This window comes from Lachnellula hyalina (assembly GCF_007821495.1).
Source record: "Lachnellula hyalina strain CBS 185.66 chromosome Unknown contig00020, whole genome shotgun sequence".
In the NCBI taxonomy this organism is placed as follows: domain Eukaryota; kingdom Fungi; phylum Ascomycota; class Leotiomycetes; order Helotiales; family Lachnaceae; genus Lachnellula; species Lachnellula hyalina.
The window spans coordinates 274,599-296,462 of NW_022157134.1; the positions used below are offsets into that span (position 1 = coordinate 274,599).

At 47.9% G+C, this 21,864-nt stretch overlaps 7 protein-coding genes across 7 annotated transcripts; 3 read left to right on the top strand and 4 right to left on the bottom strand.

Moving 5' to 3' along the window:
- Positions 1-790: 790 nt before the first annotated feature.
- On the bottom strand, positions 791-1,646 carry LHYA1_G002929 (uncharacterized protein; the record flags this gene model as incomplete). The annotated part of the gene is made up of 2 exons (XM_031147903.1): positions 791-1,263; positions 1,415-1,646. The coding sequence occupies 2 exons, from the start codon at positions 1,644-1,646 to the stop codon at positions 791-793; spliced, it is 705 nt and encodes a 234-aa protein (XP_031008044.1).
- A 1,333-nt stretch (positions 1,647-2,979) lies between these two features.
- Positions 2,980-4,901, bottom strand: LHYA1_G002930 (Leukotriene A-4 hydrolase-like protein; the record flags this gene model as incomplete). The annotated part of the gene is made up of 3 exons (XM_031147904.1): positions 2,980-3,642; positions 3,690-3,796; positions 3,848-4,901. The coding sequence occupies 3 exons, from the start codon at positions 4,899-4,901 to the stop codon at positions 2,980-2,982; spliced, it is 1,824 nt and encodes a 607-aa protein (XP_031008013.1).
- A 5,977-nt stretch (positions 4,902-10,878) lies between these two features.
- LHYA1_G002931 (uncharacterized protein) lies at positions 10,879-13,083 on the top strand (the record flags this gene model as incomplete). The annotated part of the gene is made up of 4 exons (XM_031147905.1): positions 10,879-10,977; positions 11,035-11,374; positions 11,436-12,316; positions 12,367-13,083. 4 exons carry the CDS (start codon positions 10,879-10,881, stop codon positions 13,081-13,083), a joined length of 2,037 nt encoding a protein of 678 aa, XP_031008014.1.
- A 1,420-nt stretch (positions 13,084-14,503) lies between these two features.
- gshB (Glutathione synthetase) lies at positions 14,504-16,069 on the top strand (the record flags this gene model as incomplete). Its single annotated transcript, XM_031147906.1, has 1 exon — positions 14,504-16,069. The coding sequence occupies one exon, from the start codon at positions 14,504-14,506 to the stop codon at positions 16,067-16,069; it is 1,566 nt and encodes a 521-aa protein (XP_031008011.1).
- A 500-nt stretch (positions 16,070-16,569) lies between these two features.
- On the bottom strand, positions 16,570-18,525 carry LHYA1_G002933 (putative serine esterase; the record flags this gene model as incomplete). The annotated part of the gene is made up of 4 exons (XM_031147907.1): positions 16,570-16,663; positions 16,728-17,961; positions 18,011-18,273; positions 18,320-18,525. 4 exons carry the CDS (start codon positions 18,523-18,525, stop codon positions 16,570-16,572), a joined length of 1,797 nt encoding a protein of 598 aa, XP_031008012.1.
- A 581-nt stretch (positions 18,526-19,106) lies between these two features.
- On the bottom strand, positions 19,107-19,544 carry LHYA1_G002934 (uncharacterized protein; the record flags this gene model as incomplete). Its single annotated transcript, XM_031147908.1, has 2 exons — positions 19,107-19,187; positions 19,239-19,544. 2 exons carry the CDS (start codon positions 19,542-19,544, stop codon positions 19,107-19,109), a joined length of 387 nt encoding a protein of 128 aa, XP_031008009.1.
- A 289-nt stretch (positions 19,545-19,833) lies between these two features.
- Positions 19,834-21,295, top strand: Aldh3b1 (Aldehyde dehydrogenase family 3 member B1; the record flags this gene model as incomplete). The annotated part of the gene is made up of 3 exons (XM_031147909.1): positions 19,834-20,238; positions 20,297-20,790; positions 21,022-21,295. 3 exons carry the CDS (start codon positions 19,834-19,836, stop codon positions 21,293-21,295), a joined length of 1,173 nt encoding a protein of 390 aa, XP_031008010.1.
- Positions 21,296-21,864: the final 569 nt, after the last annotated feature.

Genomic DNA, 21,864 nt, shown 5'->3' on the forward strand with positions numbered 1-21,864 from the left:
GAACAATACCATTGTTCTTAGATACAAACCTAATTTACCAAATAACACTACCTCAACCATGGACATGTAGTAAAAATCTCCTAAAGTATGCTTCTAACAACTAGGTGCTAAAGAATAATGCCCGACGAAGATTGCTTCATGAGGATAATTGGGACGAGAAAAGCGAGACGATCAACATTAGACAAACTCTCAACACCAATTGCCCGAAACATGATATATTACATTCTATCTCTAGATTAGAAAAAACTTAAGTCTCCTAACATTTCCGAGTAGCACATAGAATCAAGGCTAGCAGAAGCAAATAACAAAATACTTGTAGACTTATTTATTCGAATAGCCGTACGAAATAGAAAAGACCAGACGGGAGGATCGCATCTGCACTCCTTGATATGAACATGATGGAAGTTGGCTTGTACACAGTGAACTCGAGAATAGCAACACTCATGATAGCTCCTGATGATTTCATATGCAATAACAAAACAAGGAAAGGAGAAGCTGACTCAAGGAAGCCTTCAACATTAGGCAGAGCCTTGGTTAGTGCAAACTCCAACGCAGGCAGTCCTCTCACACGATGCACTTAAAGAGACAACGCCGCACGAAAGGGAAAACGCAGCGCATCCCTCAGAGCGAGTGCAGAACACTATTGCTAGCCGGATATCGAGAGTCAAAGACACAGAATCAAGACGCTAGGTTCCCCGCTATCCTCCAACTTGGTCGGACGGCGATTAAATCAAATATATGGTGATTACATTATTATTATACCCATTATGATCTAACCCTACCCTCATCTTCACAGCCCAGCCAACCTCCTCATCCCAACATTTGTAACCGTCCTCCCCTCCCCCTCCACTCCCTTCCCCTCCAACGGCGCCCCATCCCCCATCGCCAACTCCGTCAACACCCTCCCCAAATCCCTCGTCGGACTAACCATCGCGGAATACACTGTCCTCAGCACCGGCAGAATCAGCCCCCCAAAACCCTCAATCCCAGTTCTCTGCGGATAGAACCCCGCGATCTCCTCATGATGTGTAGGATCCACGCCGCCGGGCCTTAAACTAATCGCTCTAAGGTTCGAGCCCGCTTCCTTGGAAAGCGCGAGGAGATCCGCTTCGGTACGGCCTTTGGTTACGCCGAAGATGGGCGTGAAGCGCCCGGGGGAGGTGGTGGCGCCTTCGCCGGATACGTAGATGAAGGTTACGGGCTTGGGGGCGGTGGAGGCGGCGAGGGCGCGCGCGAATAGGAGGGGGTATGTGTTTGTGATTTCTACATATTCTCTGTTGCGTTTCTCAAACGATATTATCAGTCACCGACTCTTAACAATACAAACAAGCATGGTTTGTATATAGATGAGAAGAAGAAGGGCAGAGGGGGGTTGTGCAAGGACTGACTAACTCTTTCCCAACCTTGGTCTGACTTATGCCCTGCGCCCAAACGCATCCATCCGCATCGCGCAACTGCTGCATAAGCTCGCTCGGGTACTTCGTGTAGTCTTTATGGATTATAACGTGTGCTTTGGCGTGGCCTTCTGCCATTGGGACGGGCCTGCGAGAGAGGATGGAGATTTTGGAGACGCTGGGGGTTGTGAGCATGGCGTGTAAGACCCCGCTGCCGACGAGTCCGGTTGCGCCGGTGAGGATGAGATGCATTTTGCACTTGTGAAGAGATTGAGCTTAGGATGATAAGGACTGTGAGTAAGGAGAAGGGGGAGGGGAAGTTTATGAAGGTGTTTATATGTACAGTGGGTAGTTGGGCTGACAGTTCTAAGGCTGCAGTATATGCAAGGCTGAAGCTGCACGGTCAAAGCGGCCGCTCAACTAGGGGACGGAATTAAAACTCCGCACCAATAAAATCATCCGTTTCCCATGGAGATTCGGCATTATCGTCGAACTGTCAGCAGGTTGCAGCTTACAACTTACATGGATTCGTAAGACTTACATCAAAGAGAAAGAAAGACTTACGTGAGGCCTTCAAGTATAAAGCATTTTCCTCTTGTTCGTCAGGGCGTGGAAGCCTTGGAAGTCATCAGTCTCAAGCAATGATGCATTCCCGCTGCATTTACGTCCACTTGCAATCAATCCCTAATCTCGTCTCCAATAGTACTACATGCTGGACCAAAAATAACCCAAAGCAGCCCCAGAACAAAACAAACGTCCCAGAATGCCTCAAATCGAAGTATTCCTGTGTACATTATCTAGGTAGTGTTATCCATCTAACCCAGATCTAAGTTTCGTTTCCAATCAACCCTCGCGGTCGAGATCCCATCAGGTCCTACCCCTCTCGTTATTGAAACAAGCTATATGTACACCATACCAGCCACGCATGTTTTACAAATTTACAAAAGCCGTGAACTCTAAGTAAAATGTACATGGTAAACATGGAAGGTCGTCCTAAATCAAGCTTTCGTCGGTAATCTGAAACCCAAGATGCAAGATATTAAGTAAGCACCGTTTCTGTGACGTGCTCGCGGGGAACATTAGGAGGAAATTGGGACCCTGATCGGGGAACCAAGGTTAAGCTGAGGGGAATGAAACATATATTGAGATGGGGTTGATTGATATAGGTTGATAGGGAAATATTCCTGAGTCATGCTTACGTTTATGCGGGGAGAGAGGAAACTAGCTCCCGCGGGATGAATCTAAATCTACATATGGGACTAGGGGCCCTGGTCCTGGCTTGAGTCGGTTGTATCAAACAATATTCATTTCACTCCTGCGAGCAAGTCGGGCAACCACGGGGCGGAGGGGGGATTGGAGCTTGAGAGGATATGACATACATAGACACATAATGCTATCCTCGGAAAAGGTAAGGTGCTGTGCTGTCGAATCATTACTGTGCATTTTGATATTTGGCCTTGCAGTACTATACTACGCCATTTGGGCTCCTTAATACCTTGGCAGATAGTTCTGTTTTCATGTCTTCCATGAATTTGACCCAAGTCAATGCCATGCAACGCCAGACCGATGCTTGACTTCAACAGCTCTATAACCCCAAATCCTTCTCCACCAATCCCCTGCAAATCGGATGATAGAATTCCTTATTCTTCTCAAACGTCTCCAGCGCCAACTTCCGATCCACCTTCTCCAGTTTCCGATACAGAGGCCTCACAAACTTCATCCTGCCCACCTTGCCCAACAGCTCCGTCGTAGGCTTATACACACTTTCGTCTTTGGCCGTTAAGCCGATGCCTAGGTATCGCGAGCTAAGCTCGACGTTGCGGGTGTTGGTGAGTGAGTAGGTTTTGCCCATGGCTTTCGATTGCGCTGGTGCGAGCGGCTCTTTGAATAGTTGAACTTTTTCGAGGAAGACGACGATCTGATTTGCAGACAGACCTTCGATGTCTGACTTGCTTGGCGTGTAGTCCTTGGACTCCCACTTATCTGCCAAGGCGTAGCACGTGTCGACCATGCTGGTGTCAAAGTCTGGCTTCGGTGGCATGCCGGGCTTGTAGAACCAAGTATCCCAGTCTACCGATTCTAGAGCCTTGGATGCTTCTTTGTCGGAGGCGAAGAAGTCCAGGAGCGTGGCTTTGAAGTCATAGGAGTCGAGGGATTTCTTGAGCCAAGTTTTGAAGTAGTGGGGGATAAACGGGTCCCAGGATGATTTACCAATAAGTTTTTCGAGGTAGTAGAGGAAGTGAAAGCCCTATAGGAATTAGATGTGAGACTTGGCGCCAAGGAAGATTAAAATACCTTTTCATATGGGATGCTGCTGAAAGCATCGTCGGGATCTTTGCCTTTCAGATCAATCACCAGCTTAGTGAACTCGTGGTCCTCCCCAAAAATCTTCACAGAGTCCTCTGAAATATCATTAGCTTCAAATTCAATCTTTTAAGACATTATAAACTTACCTAAAGCCTTCCATCCAATAATTGCAGAAAAATCTCGATGAGACTCGCCATGAACAGCAGTTTGAATTCGTCGCTCTAGATACGTAGTCCAGCCTTCGTTCAACCAAAAGTGCTCCCAGCTGGCATTCGACACCAAGTTACCACTCCAACTATGACTCAACTCATGCGCGATAACATCAATATTCTCTCTATCTCCACTAACCACAGTGGGGGTCGCGAATGTGAACACGGGGTTCTCCATGCCTCCATAAGGAAACGAGGGAGGTAGAACCAATATGTTATATTGAGTCCAAGCATATGGGAAGATCAACTTCTCGGCCACTTGAATAAATTTCTCGGTGTCATCTTCAAATTCCCACTTTGCGTCTGAGAGTTCTTCCGGGCCAGTAGACACCACTGAACGAGGCCCAATGGAGGCAGTGGCTATGTCACCTGATGCCAGAGCAAAGAGGTAGGACGGCATTGGGATCTCTTGGTGGAAAGAGTACAACAAGGTACCAGACTCTCCATTCTCTCCATGTTCAAACTTGGCTGCTCCGGTCGGAAGACCACTTGCTATAACCGGAAGAGGAGAGCGGATCTTGAAATCATACGTGCTCTTGACATCTGGCGTATCCTGGCAGGGAAAGATTGAACGATTGTGGATAGCCTGGCATTGAGAGAACATGTATGGGAATTTCTTGTTGGAAGTCTGGGCCGGAGCAAACCATTGAAGTGCAGTGCACTTCTCCGTGGTTGCGAGACTAATGTTCAGCGAAACAATAGACCCCTTTGCGGCTCCGCCGGGCACCTCAACCGAGAGGGGGCTGCCATATGGCTCAGACCGAGCCTTGACCTCCCACGTGCTCTTGCCACCATTGAGACTGACATTCTGCACGTCGAGGAAACTGGTGTCAAGAATGATTTCCTGAGATTGCTTATCTGTAATAGATTCCAATTGCAGCGTAACTGTACCGGTAAGCCGTTGCTTCTTGAAGTCAATAGCAAGGTCAGCAATAGTATGCTTCGTCTTCCAGTCGTTGTAATTGCTCAGCGTATTCGGATCACGAGGCATGTTGAGGGAAGCTATGGTCCTGGCAAAGAATGATCTGGACCGTAATTGAGAAGGAATTCGACGTGCGGTTGACACAATTGCACCGGCGAATGAGAGCAAAACAGTCATCTACTAACTGCGAGCTTGGACGGGGCGGGTATGAGAGAAGCTGCAAATAGATGATGCGGGAGGGATCGTGTACGGCGTATAATTGTTGATTTACGGTACCGACCGCACCATGAGAGGTCTCAGAAGGGAGCTTCCGTATACAGCTAGCTCGCGCGAATAACCCACTATTTTTAGAAAATGCCCCTCACCACGTGACTTCATTCGTACATTCCCTCCTAGATTTCGAGACTCCTTTAACACCACGCTTGCTTCCCCTGACAAAATGGTTAGTAAGGGCTTAGTTGTCAATTTAACATTAAAAGTATAATACGGACGAACTAAAAAGAAATCCAGACTCTAACTTCAGCCACTTCAAATCCAGACCGCCTACCAATATTCAGCTAAAGAAACTTATCGAAAGATCCCAACTTTCACCCGAAAAGGGACTGATCTACCCCTGTGGAGATCTCTAGAAGCAAGTGAGACCGCCACTTCCCATGACAGTGGGACGTAATTTAATTTACGAAGGAAGTGACAGCCTCAAACCTCAGTCTTGCTCATCACTTCTAGAAGCGTTCTTTTTATGACGAAATACGCCAGACCATCCGTCTCGAGCCTCCACTCGTAGAAAAACGGTGATGATCCAGTATCATCAGCGCTGCAAAGGCCGTTCCCGTGTGGGTGGAAAGTTACACATGAAGGACCTTCGCTGATCACATCTTCTATTTTGCACCTCGTGTCTTCATCCTACGTACCGTGTGCTGTAGCAAAAGCAAAGATGGCTGTTTCGTTTCGACGACTCGATACACCTATCTTCGACGCCGCTAGAGCGCACACGAGCCGCTGCTGACTCGCATTTCCCCTTTTCCCATTCAATCCAATCCAGTCCGTCAATTAATCGCACACCCCTTTTGATTCGAGGTTCTGTCTTTCCGCCCACACATTGCATTCCTGTTCTTACAAAATTAAAATGTGGTTGGATTGGGGATTTCCCAGGCGGAAGGATCGCTTCACAGGTGCACACGAGTATCTGACGCAATTTTGCTGCAAGCACTTCCGGATTCTTCTACTGTACCTTAAAAATCATAGTACCGTACCTCCTCCGTTCTCCGTGGGATCCTCCTATAAGGTGTTGTGTGGTACCTTTTTGGTTCCTCCCCCGCTGACTACCCCGTACCACGAGGCACACGAAGCTTACAGTACCATGTATGCCATGTTTCTCTGCAGGCACCGGATCGTGTGTCTGTCTGTCCCCACCAACCCAGCCAGCCTCCTATTTTTCCGCAAGTAATCATTAACGTTAAAAAGAACTATCCTCGAAGATGCAGCTTCTCCCCCGAGGAGATATATCCGAAAGAAGCAAGTGAGAAACATACATCAGACGAATTTAGATCTCGATGCATTCAAGACGAAACCGAACCGAGGGAAACGAAGTAAGGTAAATTACTGTACCTATGTCATTATTCTCCGAGGAATAGAAAAACGTGGTAGAGTAAATAATAAAGAGGAGAGGTGCTGCCTGACCGATATCAGGACCGCATTCCCGGGGAAAATAATTAAATGCATGGCACCTGCCTAGGCTGCTCTACGAAGTTGCAACTCTGAAATCTGAGAGAGGGCGATGAAGACTTGAAATCCCCCTTTCTTTATTACAAATTGCTCGATCGTCATGTCAAGCTTTGACAAACTAATCTCTTCTTGGGCCCACGGTTGCAGAGCTTCCGTACTCCGTATCGTGCCGTACCGTTGCTCGAGCGTTTTGTTGCACGGTTCTCTTGTGCGAAGTATTTGCACCCTTGCATGGTTCCTCTCCCGCAAAGGATTTTATTCTCGAGGAACGAGATTGAGCTCGTGATACTCAGGCGTAAATTATCACACATCAACGCTTTTTTGTACCTGCAGTAATGTCATAAAGCGGAAATATTGCAGTTATGAGGCTTCGATGGATGTGACAATTCTGAAAGTTCCGAGTCATCACGATAACAGTTGATAAGCTCTTGGTTTCAAGTGCCTCATGGCACCCCAGTCCGCTGTCTCCAATGGTTAATCCCTGCTCCGGCCCGGAGGCACGTCAGACATGCCCCCCTAGGCTATATCGAGCAGCTGGTATAGGGCTATTTGTCAGGGGGTCTGACCGTCGCTAAAGTACAGTCTCTACAATGACCCGATTTATGAAAATCGTACGATGCGCACCAATGCATGCGTGCCAGTTGGAGAAAGATGCATGGTGCATCGCTATCACTTTATCTGACGAATTTCCAGAAGAGAAAAGATTGGCCACCAAAGTGAAGGTCAAAGAGTAGCAATGTACGAAGAATTCGGGTCTCTGGCTTCAAATTTCGTACCCGGGTTCCCATTGCAGTCAGCAGATCGTTATCCTACTTCGGACCTCAAATCTATAGAAATGCGCAGTTCGCTAAAAAAAAACAAAGGTTCCTCGATCTGCGGTACCCGGAGTCTTTCTCCGGAAAATTCGTCCTATAAACGTTTCGTTTATACAGACATAGGAATGCTTTGTTTTGTTTCGATATTTTCTGCTAGCGAAGAGGAACAGAACGCATTGTTCCTTCAAATCGGGGTTTTTGGTAGTGTTTGGAGGGGTAGGAATAGGTTCCTATTCTAAAGATCAAGGTCGCTGGAGTTCTGAAGCCTGCAGAGCCGTCGAGTTGAGTCTCTTGCATGACCATTCCTTAATATTTCGAAAAAAGGACATCGCCGTTTGCCGTGAAGCTCCTACCTCCTACCCTATTGGGTCTGGGGGCAATCTGCAATGCTGTCCAAGACGAGACACTAAATCACAAGAACATGTCCAAATCCAGGCTCTATGGCGCCCAGCTCATTTCCAAGTGATGAGTTTTTGTCTTACTGCAGACTACTGCAGTAGTGAACATTGATAAAGCTGGCTAAATACAATTCTTCTGAGAGGTATGAGATTATAGGAAATGGTAGGTACGAAGTACAGTAGCCAAGAACTGGCGATGCTATGCTATGCAAGGGGAACAGTGCGCACAGATCAAAAGCCGCATGAACTGTGCAGCAAACCGCAACCTGTAGAAAGCCGCAGAACGTGTCTCTTGCATGCAACGTCTTTTGGAAATCAATTTATATGCAAGATGGTGGAGTGAAAGACGGAGTATTCTTTGTTTGCATCTACTTCTACAGGTACCAAATACTCCGTACCAAGTAGAGTACGATGCAGCAACTCGGAGTAGATCAAAACTTTGAAACCACTCGACTTGTAAAGAGGGCTCTGCACGAAATCTCCCGCCCCGGTGCATCTTCGGCAGAGAAGATCTTGAACTTCAAAACTCTGACTTGCACCATTATAGCCTTGGTTTGTGATGTGATTTTGGGCTCGAATGCATAAAGAAGATAGGGTTGTAGTTGAGAAAGGTTGCCCCTCACCAAATGATCTGCCCCGCACTGCTTATCGCCACGTTGCCGGCATTTATTGCGAAGAACCGAAAAGCTTTCTTCAGCTAGTCTCCCCATTGCCTCAACCTGGGCATTAGTGCTTAAGCATCAACTAAGTGCGGAGGACTTAAACCAAGCCTCATGATCTCTTGAATCTTCGAAACAAGCTTTAGTAGCACTGGGTATAGTAGCCTGCCAGGCCTTTGCTCGGCAAGCTGTGGGTTTTGGTAGTTTGGCTTCGGGCCAAGATCATCGACATTTTTCCAGGGGGATTTCGGGTTTGATTCTCAAATCCTGAAAGACAGACCAGAGCTTGAGTTCGCTGAGCCTCGTGGGACACTGAAATAGGATGCTATCCGAGTCGGACATGCCTCAAAACCATCAATTGCATACGTTGTAGTGTGCAGTTCGTGCCTCCGCAAAATCCCCAGGCATTCGGTGTGCGTTCGAGATGGGAGGGAAGCGCAGCGCAGTTGCAACCACTTGACACAGCGTTTCGTTTTGAATCCTCGCTGCGTTTGTGATCTCCACCGGCGCCCATCCATCCGCATGGCATCTCGGAGATCGTTTGCAGCCGGACGAACGAGCGGCAAGCGGCGGAGTACTTCGTACTCATACCCGGGACAGTCCTTAGCCATGGAGGTGGTGATGTTGAAAGCGGAGGATCGATACGAGAATAGGAATAGGTTTTCTGTACCGGTGTCTGTACTGAGATGTACTGTGCCGGGATGAACTGTACTGTGCAGCCGGAACAATCTTGATACCATCGCAGTTACAGAATCCTCCCGCGGCTTACTCAACTTGATGCCTAGCTGCTTTGTGCACAGACTGTCACGGGAAAATGTCTGTAAAAGGCTTCTCTGCCCGTATATACCGAGTACTGTAGATTGAGAAGTGGATGGCATCTAGATTTCGCAGGAGGACATCTACGAAGTAGATTGCAAAATCTGCGACTAGATAGCGTCCACTTCTTAATCCATTCCTACGGGGTTGGTTCTTGAAAGAGAAGCGAAGTGCGCGCTGCTGTGCGAAAAGCTTGATTGCGAAAGACATTTCTTGAGATGGGGAACTTTTGAGGCTTGTTTTTACGCTCGACGTTGAAATCAAAGGCTCCTACTACAGGGGAGGGTACTACAACACTCTGTACTTGGGTACGTATTTACCTACCTGGGTATACTGTATGACTTGCTTAAGCGTCAAAGGCTCTGTTGGGGGATTTTAAGTTCAAGGAATTTAAGCATACTATGACCGCAATAACTACCCATATCCCCTGATATGAGACTTATATAAATTTGTGCCTCGATGCTGAGGATGGGGAGGACCGAGAAATCAGAGGATCAGGCCAGATTCATGCGACAAGAATTACCAAGGCAACATTGGAGAAAACTGGGAAGATCATCGATTTTGTCAAGTAATTTCAAGCACCAGAGTGCATCAGCAGTTTGGGGAGGATATTACAAAAGTCGGCACTTGGATGAAATTTGTTTGTAGTTTCGCTTCTATGGAGCTATATGATGTTATATATAACATATATAACATAATCTGTTTTGTTTTCTTGTTCATACGAGAACAATCTGTAACTAAGAGGGGCATCTAAGCAGGCCAACCTATCCCAGCCCCTTTCTCCGCGCACTACTGTTAGCCACTCCACTCAAAATTGCTTAACCCAAAATCAACGTCTGTGCAAAATGCTTACCTGACTCTCTCTGATTTTCATGATTCGTACTTTTCCTAGCCATTCATACCAATAAGCACGGAATTTGCGGGTATCTAGAAATCAATTGCATTATTATTCGTCAATTCGCACAAGTCTAGTGATAGCAGTGATAGGCACTGAACGAGGGCCTGACATGGGCCAGCAATTTTCAATGGCTCGAGTCCTGTCATGTACCCTCCAGTTCCTCATGCAGGAGCGAAGAACCAGCCTACCATCCGGGGCACGGTGCACTCATACCCTGCTTGATTTGGCTGGTCTCCGAGGGGCATGGACATGGGCAGGCCTAAGCGGTTTCATTCTAGACAGGCCTACATGCAGACCGTTGTGAGAATATCTTCGCCTAACTATGCCTGGGCAAACCTCCTCGCTCCTCGTGGTGTCTCAGAGAGACGGACGCCACAGCGTTCATGTTTCTTGCCAGGGTTCCTGCACCCGGCACCATCGTTGGAGCTTGGTGACTAGTGATCCTTACCGCATATTTTTCTTATGTGAACGAGGGGGTTTCTTAGTTGCTGATGGTTCGCCTACTCGATCCTGGGGTTGGTCCATGTGCTTGAATTCCCATGAGCTTCCATAAGTATATCCTCTCCGTCCATGACTTTAGCTTGAACATTCGTCCAGTGGATTGAGATCTCAGGTCAGATACCAAGTACCGGTGGATCTCTTCATTCTTCCTTCTAATACTTTCCTTGAGCTTGATCTTGCTTTGTCGTCTTGTTATATTTAGAGTTGTCCGTCAAGCAGGTATTCTTGACTACAATGGCTCACATCGCGGACTTTATGGTCGACACCGGCAACGCGTTGGGATTAAATAATTTTATCGCCCGAGAGTTGTCACCATCACCATCTCATGATTCAGTACGTTCCTCTACCCTGAAAAAGTTTCCCAGCCGACAGCTTGCTAAAAATCTTTAGCCTAAAGATATTACACCTTCAGATGACAAGGAGAAGTACATCTGGAGGATGCATCAACCATCTGAACCTCGCAAATATCAGTTATTCCCACAGAAGGACAAGACATCGGTAGCAGCGGGTCGAAGGAGTCCGGAAGGTCGAAAGAGTCCGGAATCAGACAAGACATCGATACCGTCACAATCAGCGGGGCAAAACGTAACTGTAGAGAAGGACCGATCGATACTTGGGAGTGCTCTAAGGTTGAAGGGAAAAGGAGAACAAAGTCTTATTCGTCGACGGAAAGTGTCTGTTCCAGAGCTGGGACCCATGACGACGGTGCAAGAAGTTGCCATGGATTCTCGTGAGTTCTCTTCAAAGGTACCTAATTATCACAAATTTTTCATCCTGACAAGCTTTACCAGCCACTATACCTGGCCGGCCACCACTCCATGAACGTTCGATCAGTGCACCTGGCAATAGCTGGCGTCAACATGTCTTTGGAGAGAGTATGCTATTATGTATATCCGGACCTGCACTGGACGAGAATGCAGAACTGGCTATATCGGATATTGGAAAGACTCAGGGTCGGCGGAACCGAGCTGATTCGTCCTCGCCAAAACCACGACCCCTCTCTCCCAGGTCACTAGCACCTCTCATTATCCCATCAACGTCTTCGCCTCAACCACAACAACGATTTATCAAGCAAATCTCAAATACGAGGCTTCGTTCAGAAAGCACCCCTCCTGAGGTTCCACCAAAATCCGCGCGGATGAAAGAGATATACTCCCATGGCCGAAGTTCTCCATTCACACCCATGTCTTCTACAACGAGTCTCTCTACAGCTCCAACATCCGTTTCCAACACACCGCTGTCAACCATCCCAAGTACAGGTAGCAATGCCACCACGCCAACAAGCTCAGCCCTAGAGGGGCGATCCTCACCGAAGCCATGGACCGGTCCTGTCATCGCGCCCAGTCCCATGGGTCACTCTCGAGGTCAGTCAGAGTCGACTCAACGATCAGCTTTTACAATGGGCCACCGAAGAGGGGAATCAGAAGCATCCATAATGGATCGAGGACGGCCCAAGAAGCGAGAAGACGGAAGCCCCCTCAAACGTAAATTGAGCAAACGCAGCGCCTCGATAGAACAACAAGCATTTGAGTTACTCCCGAGTGGCCACCGCCCTACCGATATACTATCCGCCCTACCTGCATCAGAAATCGAAACCATCCGCAAACAGGCAATGGGCCAAGCATCCCGCTTCGAGGTCCTGAACTCCAAGGACGTAGAGTCCCTCTCAAGAGTAAGTTCGGCCATCCGTTTCCTTTCCCTCCTTGTACTGACACACATCAGGAACTCCGCGGCCTTGATGAACGCTGCGAATATCTCCGCAAAACGCACCGCTCCCTACGCTCTGGCCGCCGCAATCTCCACGAGAGAATCTGCACCTACCTGCGCTCGCCGCGCGTCGCGCGCTTCTCGCACGAAAGCATGCTTAAGCAAGAAGAAGCGCTCTCGGAACTCGACACTAGTATCGACGACTGGGTATCCAAGCTCGAGCAAGCCGACAATCGTCGGACTCGAGTCAGGCAGAAGTTGCTAGAACATGTAGCTGCTGCGTTGATCATGCAATCCGAGCAACCACAACAACAACAAGCGGAAACCCAAGTTAGTGCTGTTGTTGCGAATGGAGAGAATACCCCGCCCAGAAGTCCGGTGAAGATGCATAGTCCAGAGAGGCTGGCGGAGGAAGTTGGCGTGAGCAGCCCGGAGAGTATCTGTTCGAGGAGGGGCGATGTGGAGAGTATTCGGATTTATGCGGATAGTGATGTATATGCGCTGCTCGCTGATGTCGAAGAGGAGATCAATCGCATGGGCGATCAGGTTGAATCCGACAAGAAAGAGCAACAACAGCAGCAGCAACAAGAAAATGCACTCGAAAACGAAAAAGAAAAGGAAATGGAAAAGGAAGAAGACCCGCAAAAGGAAAAAAGAGAAGAAAATGCGATTTCTGCTGGCATTACCTTGAGCGCCGTTGCGTTCTCGGGGTTTCCGAGCACGCGACATTAAACGACCGAAGAGGAAGATGAGAATGAAGGAAGAGGAGGATTATGAACTTCACGGCTGATGTTGAAATGAGATCAAGTGTGGACGCGAAAGATGCTTGCTTGCATAACTGCTTTTCAGCGCCTGTTTTTCCCCCGTCGTTTCGATACCAACATTTACGGGCGTTCCTTTTTTACTAATCATCATTTGGGGCAAGGAAATTTAACCTTGCCCCTATCGAGACCTCGAGCGCTCTTTTTTTGTTTTATTACGATTTGTTTTATTTGTTGTGCCTTTTTTGGTTTGGTGCGAAAGAGGGGTTGTGTATATATAGGAGCAGGTCTTGCAAAGGACGTGTTCAAATCTTTATTCTTACTGTCGTTTTTGGCTCTTCCTTTGTGTTTTGGGTATAGAATGGATCATTGTAACAGGACGGGGTGGCAAGGGGTTAGAATGGCTGTAAGATCTATCACTAAAACAATCAAATGAAACCGAGGTTGAAAAGTCTCTTCCGTCTCAAACTTTGCATTTAATTGTGACTTGCTTCTTACATCAACTTGATTGACACCTTGGCGCTCTTCCTCAAGTATCTCCTCCTTGCCCTTCTTCTCCAACCCCTACCGCATCAACCTCTTTTGGCATCTCGACCCCTGTCCTTGGCGTTCCCACATCCACATTCCCGCCCCTGCAACATTTAAACTTTGTCAATCGCAACAACCTCTCCAAAACGCCATTCGAATACTATGGAAACAGCTACCAACACCGCACCGTCAACTCCCAGTTCCTGTAATTAGCATACCCTCCGTATTCACAACACACTAAAACACTATTTTCTTCTACTTCTATTTCCTCCTCTAATTCCCTGGTCCACACTCACGCACACACACATTTATTTCTATACCAACCCTTTACTCCGTAGCTTTCAAGAAATAAGATAGTAGAACCACACCATATCAACAACCTCCTATCCACCTCAGCAAATCCAATATAAGCAATCAATCGAGTATCAGCACCACCTATATCCATAGTCTAAAACCAAGCATCAAATTCATTTGATTCAACTGCGGAAAAATAAGTACTTATAAACATATACCTTTAGTACTATCTTGTGGGTCGGGGAATGAGGGAGGAGATCGCTCACGAGGCTGACAGGCTGAGTCCGAAAATATAAGTTTTCCCCGCATTGTCAGCGGATATGTGGGGGTAAAGGTTTATCTCAGTCGACAAGCGCTTGAAATGACGCCGTTTTAGAGGGTCTAGCCTGTAGCGAGGCCCCTTAACTTTGTTAATCACCTGCAACCCTCTGATTCTTATTATCATCTCACTATTAACGACCTCCACAAATGGAGGCTTTTGATGATCTATCTCACGCTTCATGGACAAAGTAACCCGTGCTGTTTGTATGGTTCATCTCACCAACCATGACAAAAATGCTTCTCCAAGAATGGAATACCCCCCGCCCTTCTCAGACTCACAGCTGGAGGACCTGGTCTCGGATATCAAAGATTGGCAGATAACTCATGGCTCCCTCCTGAAATTAGTCAACACAGACCAAGACAGCACCGTTCTCACTCACCCAGTTGGAGCATGTCTGTTCCCCACCCTCTTCCCCAAAGAGCTGTTCGAACAAGCACTTGGTCTACAAAAAGTATACAATAAACTGTATGCCAGGGTTGCCGAAGATGAAGAGTGGCTATATGAGACGCTCAAGGACGACGAGTTCGCGAGGATTCTATGGGATATTCATGAGGAGGTGAAGAAGGAGGGATATGTGCAAGACCACACCTTGGGGATCTTCCGTTCAGATTATATGCTTGATGCCAACCCAGCCGGCCAAGTAAAACTCAAGCAAGTTGAATTCAACACCATTTCCTGTGCGGGAGGCATACACAGCAATCTCATCTCAGACATGCATCGGTGTCTCCAGCGACGCGGAGCATACTTACCAGCTGTACCCATTGACACGACAACGCCAATCAACCTATCGGCATCACACTTACCGCCAAGTCACACCCTCAGCACCGTAACAGCTGGTCTTATCGCCGCTCATACTATATACGGACCCCGCAAGTCACCAGCCGCGGAACAGACTTGCATCCTCTTCGTCGTGCAACCCCGCAACTTCAACATCGCAGACGAACGGCCCATCGAATACGCACTCTGGGACCAAAACATCCCCACCTTCCGCGTAGAGCTGACCCCCGAAGTCCTGGCCCACACCTCCCTCACACCCACCCGAGAACTCCTCTACCACCCGCCGTCTCGCCCAGCAGCAGCTCCGCTGGAAGTCAGCGTAGTGTATTTCCGCGCTGGGTTCGAGCCCGAGGAGTACAGCGGACCTGGGTGTGGAGATGCACGGGAGGCACGAGTGAGGGTAGAGCTATCGAAGGCGGTGAAATGCCCATCTATTCTATCCCACTTGATAACTTTCAAGAAAGTCCAGCAAGCGCTAGCTATACCGGGGGTATTGCGGCAGTTTCTATCGTCATCTGGTGAGGCTGTCGCTATCACGAATACGTTTGCGCGGCTATATCCCATGGATACATCTGTTGCTGGGCTTGAAGCGAGAAAGCTCGCAATGGACGAAGAGGCTTCAGAAGGGTACGTCTTGAAGCCTTCACTTGAAGGAGGAGGGCACAACGTTTACGGCTCTTCAATCCCCGCCTTCTTGACATGTACGCCGGAAGAGACATGGAGTCGTTACATCCTCATGAGTAAAATTGCCTCCCCGAACGTTCAGAATTTATTGATGTCACCACAAGGTCTTTACAAAGGCCCAGTCATTTCTGAACTGGGTGTGTTTGGGGTCTGTCTCTGGAGACGAAGTGCAGAATCAGAGGGGCGTGTGGAGATGGTTGAGGATAAGGAGCCGTGTTGTTGGTCATTCAAGACGAAAAGTGCCGGCGTAGATGAGATGAGCGTTGTGAAGGGGTATGGGTGTTTTGATAGTCCTGCGTTGGTGGACAATGATGTGTTTATGGCATGTTGTCGTGATGGAGAACAGAGCTGATCATAATGATTGCTAGAAGAAGTATTCAGACCAAACAGTCGCAACGTAATCGATGGGGGTTCAGAAGTAGAAAAGCCTTGGAAACGCCGTATCCATTGGAGAACTTTTAGGCAACAGATGCTGGGGATGTTACGGCTCATGACGAAGCAATGATCTCTCTCGATGTGGGGAATTCTTTGGGGCGTTGGGATTTGGTATCATGTTGTGAAATTAGAGTTTTGTATCGGTCGGGTTTTCTTTCCGAGACATTTATAGCTTGAATTAATTAATCACTTTTTTGCTATACAATGTGTTTCGAGCTCTATTTCTCTACTACATAGTGAAGTCGTGAGATTTATTTTATAAGGAAATGTAAGGCAAAGTAATCGGAGACATGTCATTACTGATTCAAAGACTACATACAGCGCGATTCTCAAAATCCATACATGTATGTATGTAACACACTGCAAACGTTAATCTAGGAGACCGATATCAGCGCCCAAAGCTTTAACTAGCTCTGCCTAGCCTTTATTTGGGATAACTGGTAGCGTGACATAATTTTCAAGCCTTTCTCCAAAGTGTACGTGATTCAAGCCCGCGAATCTGCTCTTCGACCTAAAAACACAGTCAGTACGTACCTAAGCCAGTCCCCCCTCTCCCCATAACGAAGAAGACTAACCTATCAACCTCACTATTATGCTGAAACACCCCACTGCCCTGCGTATCCCCACTAGCAACCTCAAGCACCAACCGTCCCCCCTTCTCAGCAAGCACATTCGTAGGCCACACCTCAACATCAACAGCATAGACAACTCCCGGCTGCACGTCTTGTACGTCTTCTTTGAAGTATCTCCTGTATGGAAGGTAGGATCGGTGTTTGGGGTTCTTATCGTCGGTTTTGCGCTGGGAGACGCGTAGCCAGCCTTTGGCGAGAGGGATGGGGTCACCTGCTGTACCTGTGTAGTGGACTTCCTCGCCTGATGGGGCGAGGTAACGGAGGGTGAGGAAAAGGTCAATATCTTTCTCGTGTTCAGTATCAGAGTCCGGGGTGACGGATACAGAGACGTTCAGACGTGCCACGATGTGGCCGGTGATTTCAGTGTCTTGCTCGAATGGCGGCGTTGTGAATTGAAGCGATTGTGGGTTGTCGAGTGTGCCAAGTGCTTGGTATGATTTCATCCCTGGGACCGAAGACGGCGCTGTAGAAAGAGTGCCATCAGGGTGGAGGTGGTAGTTGGTGTATTGCGTTCGTGCGATAGGCCAGGTGGATTCTTCTCGCCGAGCATATGTGGCTTCGAATTCGGGGTTGTTGAATCCTACATTGCCCTTGCGCAAGACCATACTTACCGGCGCCACCTTGCCAGGTTCAGACCAGCCGGCCGAGTCCTTGTCCTTGAGAAATGCATCTAAAAAGCTCTTCTGAACTTCAACTTCGTCGTGGTAGTAGAATGGGAGGTCGTGTCGTCCAACAATGAATCGGAGGTATTTGAATTTAGATCCAGCCCAGGTCCAGCCCTCCACGTTTCCCCTCAGATGCAACAATATTCCGCCCCAATTCGCTACACTAAGCACTGGGACCTCAATATCCTCCAAATTGAAGTCTTTAGATGCATAGTAGTCATCGTCTCGGAAGTGATTGGCGGCATTGTCATCATTTTGATCACGTCTATTTGCGGCCAGGACTTCAGGTGAAAGATCACCTTCTGCGGTATCTTCACCCCATTTCGCTGCTGCACGACCAGGTTTGCCATATTGGTTGGTGATGACTTGCCGGTTCCACCAAAATCGAATAAAGGCATTTGAAAGTATACCGCCGTGTCTGCAACGGTCGCGGTAGTAATCAGACATACCTTCCCAAGGAACAATTGCTGCCAACCCTTTTGGGCGCCTGGCAGCTACTCGCCATTGGCTTCCTGTTACTTGTGTCAGTGGTGACTTCCTCCGCAAAGACACATTACTCACCTGCGTAGTAGCTTATTCCTAGCAGACCAACTTTTCCAGACGACCAGGGTTGTACAGCGGCCCATTCCACAACATCAAAAAAGCACTCGCTTGTTCCTCTCGACATGGTATCCAGCAACCCAGGGGACTGGCCCAAGCCCCGCTCATCAGCCCGAACGACAACGTAGCCATGCTTGGTCCAGAACACTGGATCTGGCGTTTCCCACGCGCTATATTCTGATTTGTGCTCGGGATTTACTTCCCGGAACGAATCTGCGTGAAAGCTGCATATAGTCAGTTCATAGCTAATAGAAGTGAAGTGAGTCTCACTTCTCGTATGGGATGTCTTTCCCATATGGACCATAAGTTACCAGAACAGGGAATTTTTCACCCTCAGCAGCAATTGGGCGATACACATTACATCTGATGGGAAAAGTTGATTCTCGAGGAATAGAGACGTTCTTTTCAAAAACCAAATTGCTCTCTTTATCCTCGTGAACTTCCAACAAATCTTTAATAGCATTCGTTGTAGTCATGATGAAACAACAGGTTGTATTACCAAATGGAATGTGAATATGTAAAAAAAAAAATAAGAGACAATATACTTGAAGTCTACAAGCGTGAAGCTTCGAGGTGGGGAATTTTGGTCACTGGACGGACGACCCGGTTCAAGAACCGCGGCGCTCACTGTTCTTGAGGTGGGGCCGACGCTCACTTGAAGCGACTTGAGATGCGGTCCCGAAATACCCTTTCACACACTATATGTGGTGATGAAGTCACTAAAGCGCAACAATCGTTGGAATTATAGGTTTTCATCCGTTGATGTAGACATGGAAATGATGCAGATGAGCAGGAGGATTGATGAGACTGCAACCCAACCCTTGAGAAGATTACAGAAGCTTTTAGGGTACATCTTTAAGCGATGCGCTGAATAAGCAGCATGTGAAACGCCGCCGCCTGTAATTGCGCCCGTAATTGCCATGTTTTTCATTGCACAATCTATCCTCTGCAACACCACGAAACCAGAATTTGACATCTTCCCCATCACAGTGTAAACTCTCAAAGGCTCCTCAACGTTATCGTTTTGCCTCTTCCATTTCCTTTCTCTGCACACTTACTACCATTCGCCCCCAATTGCATACCTAAACAACCCAGGAAAGTACGGCCCACCTGTCTTTCCCCATATCTTCGCTGCTGCCTTTAAAACATCAGCATATAGCTCGTTTATAAAAGGAAAAGGATCACCGACCGAGTTGAGATATACGCCAGTGAACATGATCGTCAGGAAAGCAAACTCTCCAGCGTTCGAGCCCTTTGGCCGCTCCTCTGGATCACATAAATTTCTATTTACAGGTCGATAGTCCGGTACTCGATAATGGCTTCTCGGCCAATTTGGCGGATTGTCGACAGAAGGCGCTTCGACTGAATTCGGCGGTTCTATTCCATCGTGCCTAGTGGTGCTGTTATCTCCAGTGAGGCGGACCGTGTAGTCACTCAATACTCCCTGGAGCTGTTGCGCGGTGATGGTCGTGCCTGCTGTTGATGTTGTACTCATTTTGCTTTGAAGTGGAAGCAATTTAATGATGAATGTTCACAAAGCAATCATAGACTCCCAATCTTGTATGGATTTGATACTATAAGCTGTTGTGTTTCAGAATTGGATTTTCCACCCACATTCCGACGGCCCACTCGGGTCACTGCGGGCGACAAGGTTCTCCAACTTTTGAGCTCCGGGACCCCACACGACCTGGATGGTTTTCAGAGCCTTGTGTTTATTGTTCAGTACTGGTGATATCTCAAATTCTTTACTTTTCAAATATCATACTATTTCCATTACGCCGCCAATGGATTCTCTCCAGGATGGCATCGATACTCTGCGATCAGCAGTCATTGACGGCAGAACAGAAAATGTCCGGCATAGGCAAAACGAGCTCCTAAAACTCGATTCAGGATTGCGCAAGAATTCCAGCTCAACATGCGACGCAATATCAAAAGACTCGGGGGTTTCCGCTTCAGATGCGCAGAAGGAATTCATGCTAGCCATGGATGCAGTTCAGAAGATGTACGAGACACTGGATTTCGAGAAATCTCTGGAGGACGAATACTTAGTTAAAGAAGGGAAAGATAATCTGAGCAGAAGAGTTAGAATAGGCATAGTTGCCATACGACCAACAAATCATACGCGGTTATACTCGATTGTATCCCCGCTTGCGGCTGCCATTGCTGCGGGAAACTGCGTTTTGCTAGAGGTACGCAAGACCTTTTCATCATTTGAGTGTATAGTCCCAGTATTGATTTGATCTATAGCTAGAATACCCCGATTCTCAACTTGACCAAGCGCTGATGGAAATCCTTCCTTCTGCACTTGATAGAGATACATTCTTCATCTCCCACATAAGGCTTAATAATGAGCAACTCTCCCAAATCGATTTGACTGTCGACCAAAAGAGCACGGCCTCCATTTCAGACCTCAAACAACTTCTTTCACAACCACAAACCGGAACTCTAGCAGTCATCGATCGGACTGCAAATATCGGCTTAGCAGCGAGAGCAATCGCAACCGCTCGTCTTCCTCCATATAACACTTCACCGTACTCGCCAAATCTAGTGATTGTCAACTCCTTTTTACTCGAAGAATTCGTACAAGGATGTATAGAATATGCCGATAGCCTTGTTTCGTCGGATGAGAAAAGCCTTTCAGATGGGAACTCGCAGGGACTTGAAAGCAATTCTGCCGAGGGAGAACTTGTAGTCCACACATCCAAAACCGGGAACCTGAAAGTTGTTGTTCTTCAAGACCGGTATATCTCCCTATTCCGACGCTGTCTATCATGATCGCCAACTAACAGTCTCAGCTCATCTAACCCCCCAACCACCAAAATCGCGGGACAATACCTCCTCGTTCGCCCCAGCACAAGCACAACAGATGCAATATTCTCCCAACTATCCTCGTAAGTTTACGTTCCTTCCTCTCCTAGACGACATCAACTTCCAAGCCGCTAATCCCCTCACTCCTAGCCCAACATTCCTAGCAACATACAACTTCGCCACGCCCTCTCTAACCAAACACCTCTCGCAATCCATCTCCTCCCACGCATCGTTCTCAAACCACATTCCCCTTCCCCTCCTCTACGGACCGGCCGCACCTTGTCCGACCATGTATCCCGTATCCGTGCATCCGCGCTATACGCCGGGTATGTTTTCTGTACCGAGACCGGAGTTCGTGACTCAGATGGAATTTCCGGGGGAGGTGGGGGCATTGAAGCCTACGGGGCAGAGAAAGGGACATGCGGTGGGATTTTTTGAGCAGGGGATTTTTATCGGGTTGGGGTTGACGGCTAGTGTGTTGTTGCCGGTTGCTGGGTGGGGTGTGTGGAGGTTGGGTAGAGAGGGATTGAAGTTGGTGGGGCGATGGAGGTGATACTATAGCTAAAGCTAGTTATAGGGAGTGTTACTATCTCATTAGAACGTTTACTGCAGGTAACAAAAGTATCGATACTTGGGCAATTAATTTTGATATACGTCGTGCGGTTGATTCTTCACATAACACCCTCACTCGGTGCCCTACTAACTCTGCTTCCAGGCAGCTCACCCAAATCCCTCAACAGATTCCCCAGGTTCTCTACAAGAGGCGGTAGTCCTTCATCACGAACCGGGAAATTACTCCTATACATCTCCCTCGCCACCCTTAAAATGCCATCCGTAGTCGTCAAACGCACGAACTCCTCTCTGTCCTCCTTCACGACCATCAATCCAGGAACTCCATCCCCACTCGATCTAAAATCCCTCACCCCAGCTGTCTCCTTCCCATTAAGCACGACCTCTTCCCCGCCTCCCTCACCACCCACACCCAAGAATCCGGTCTTGTCGTTGGC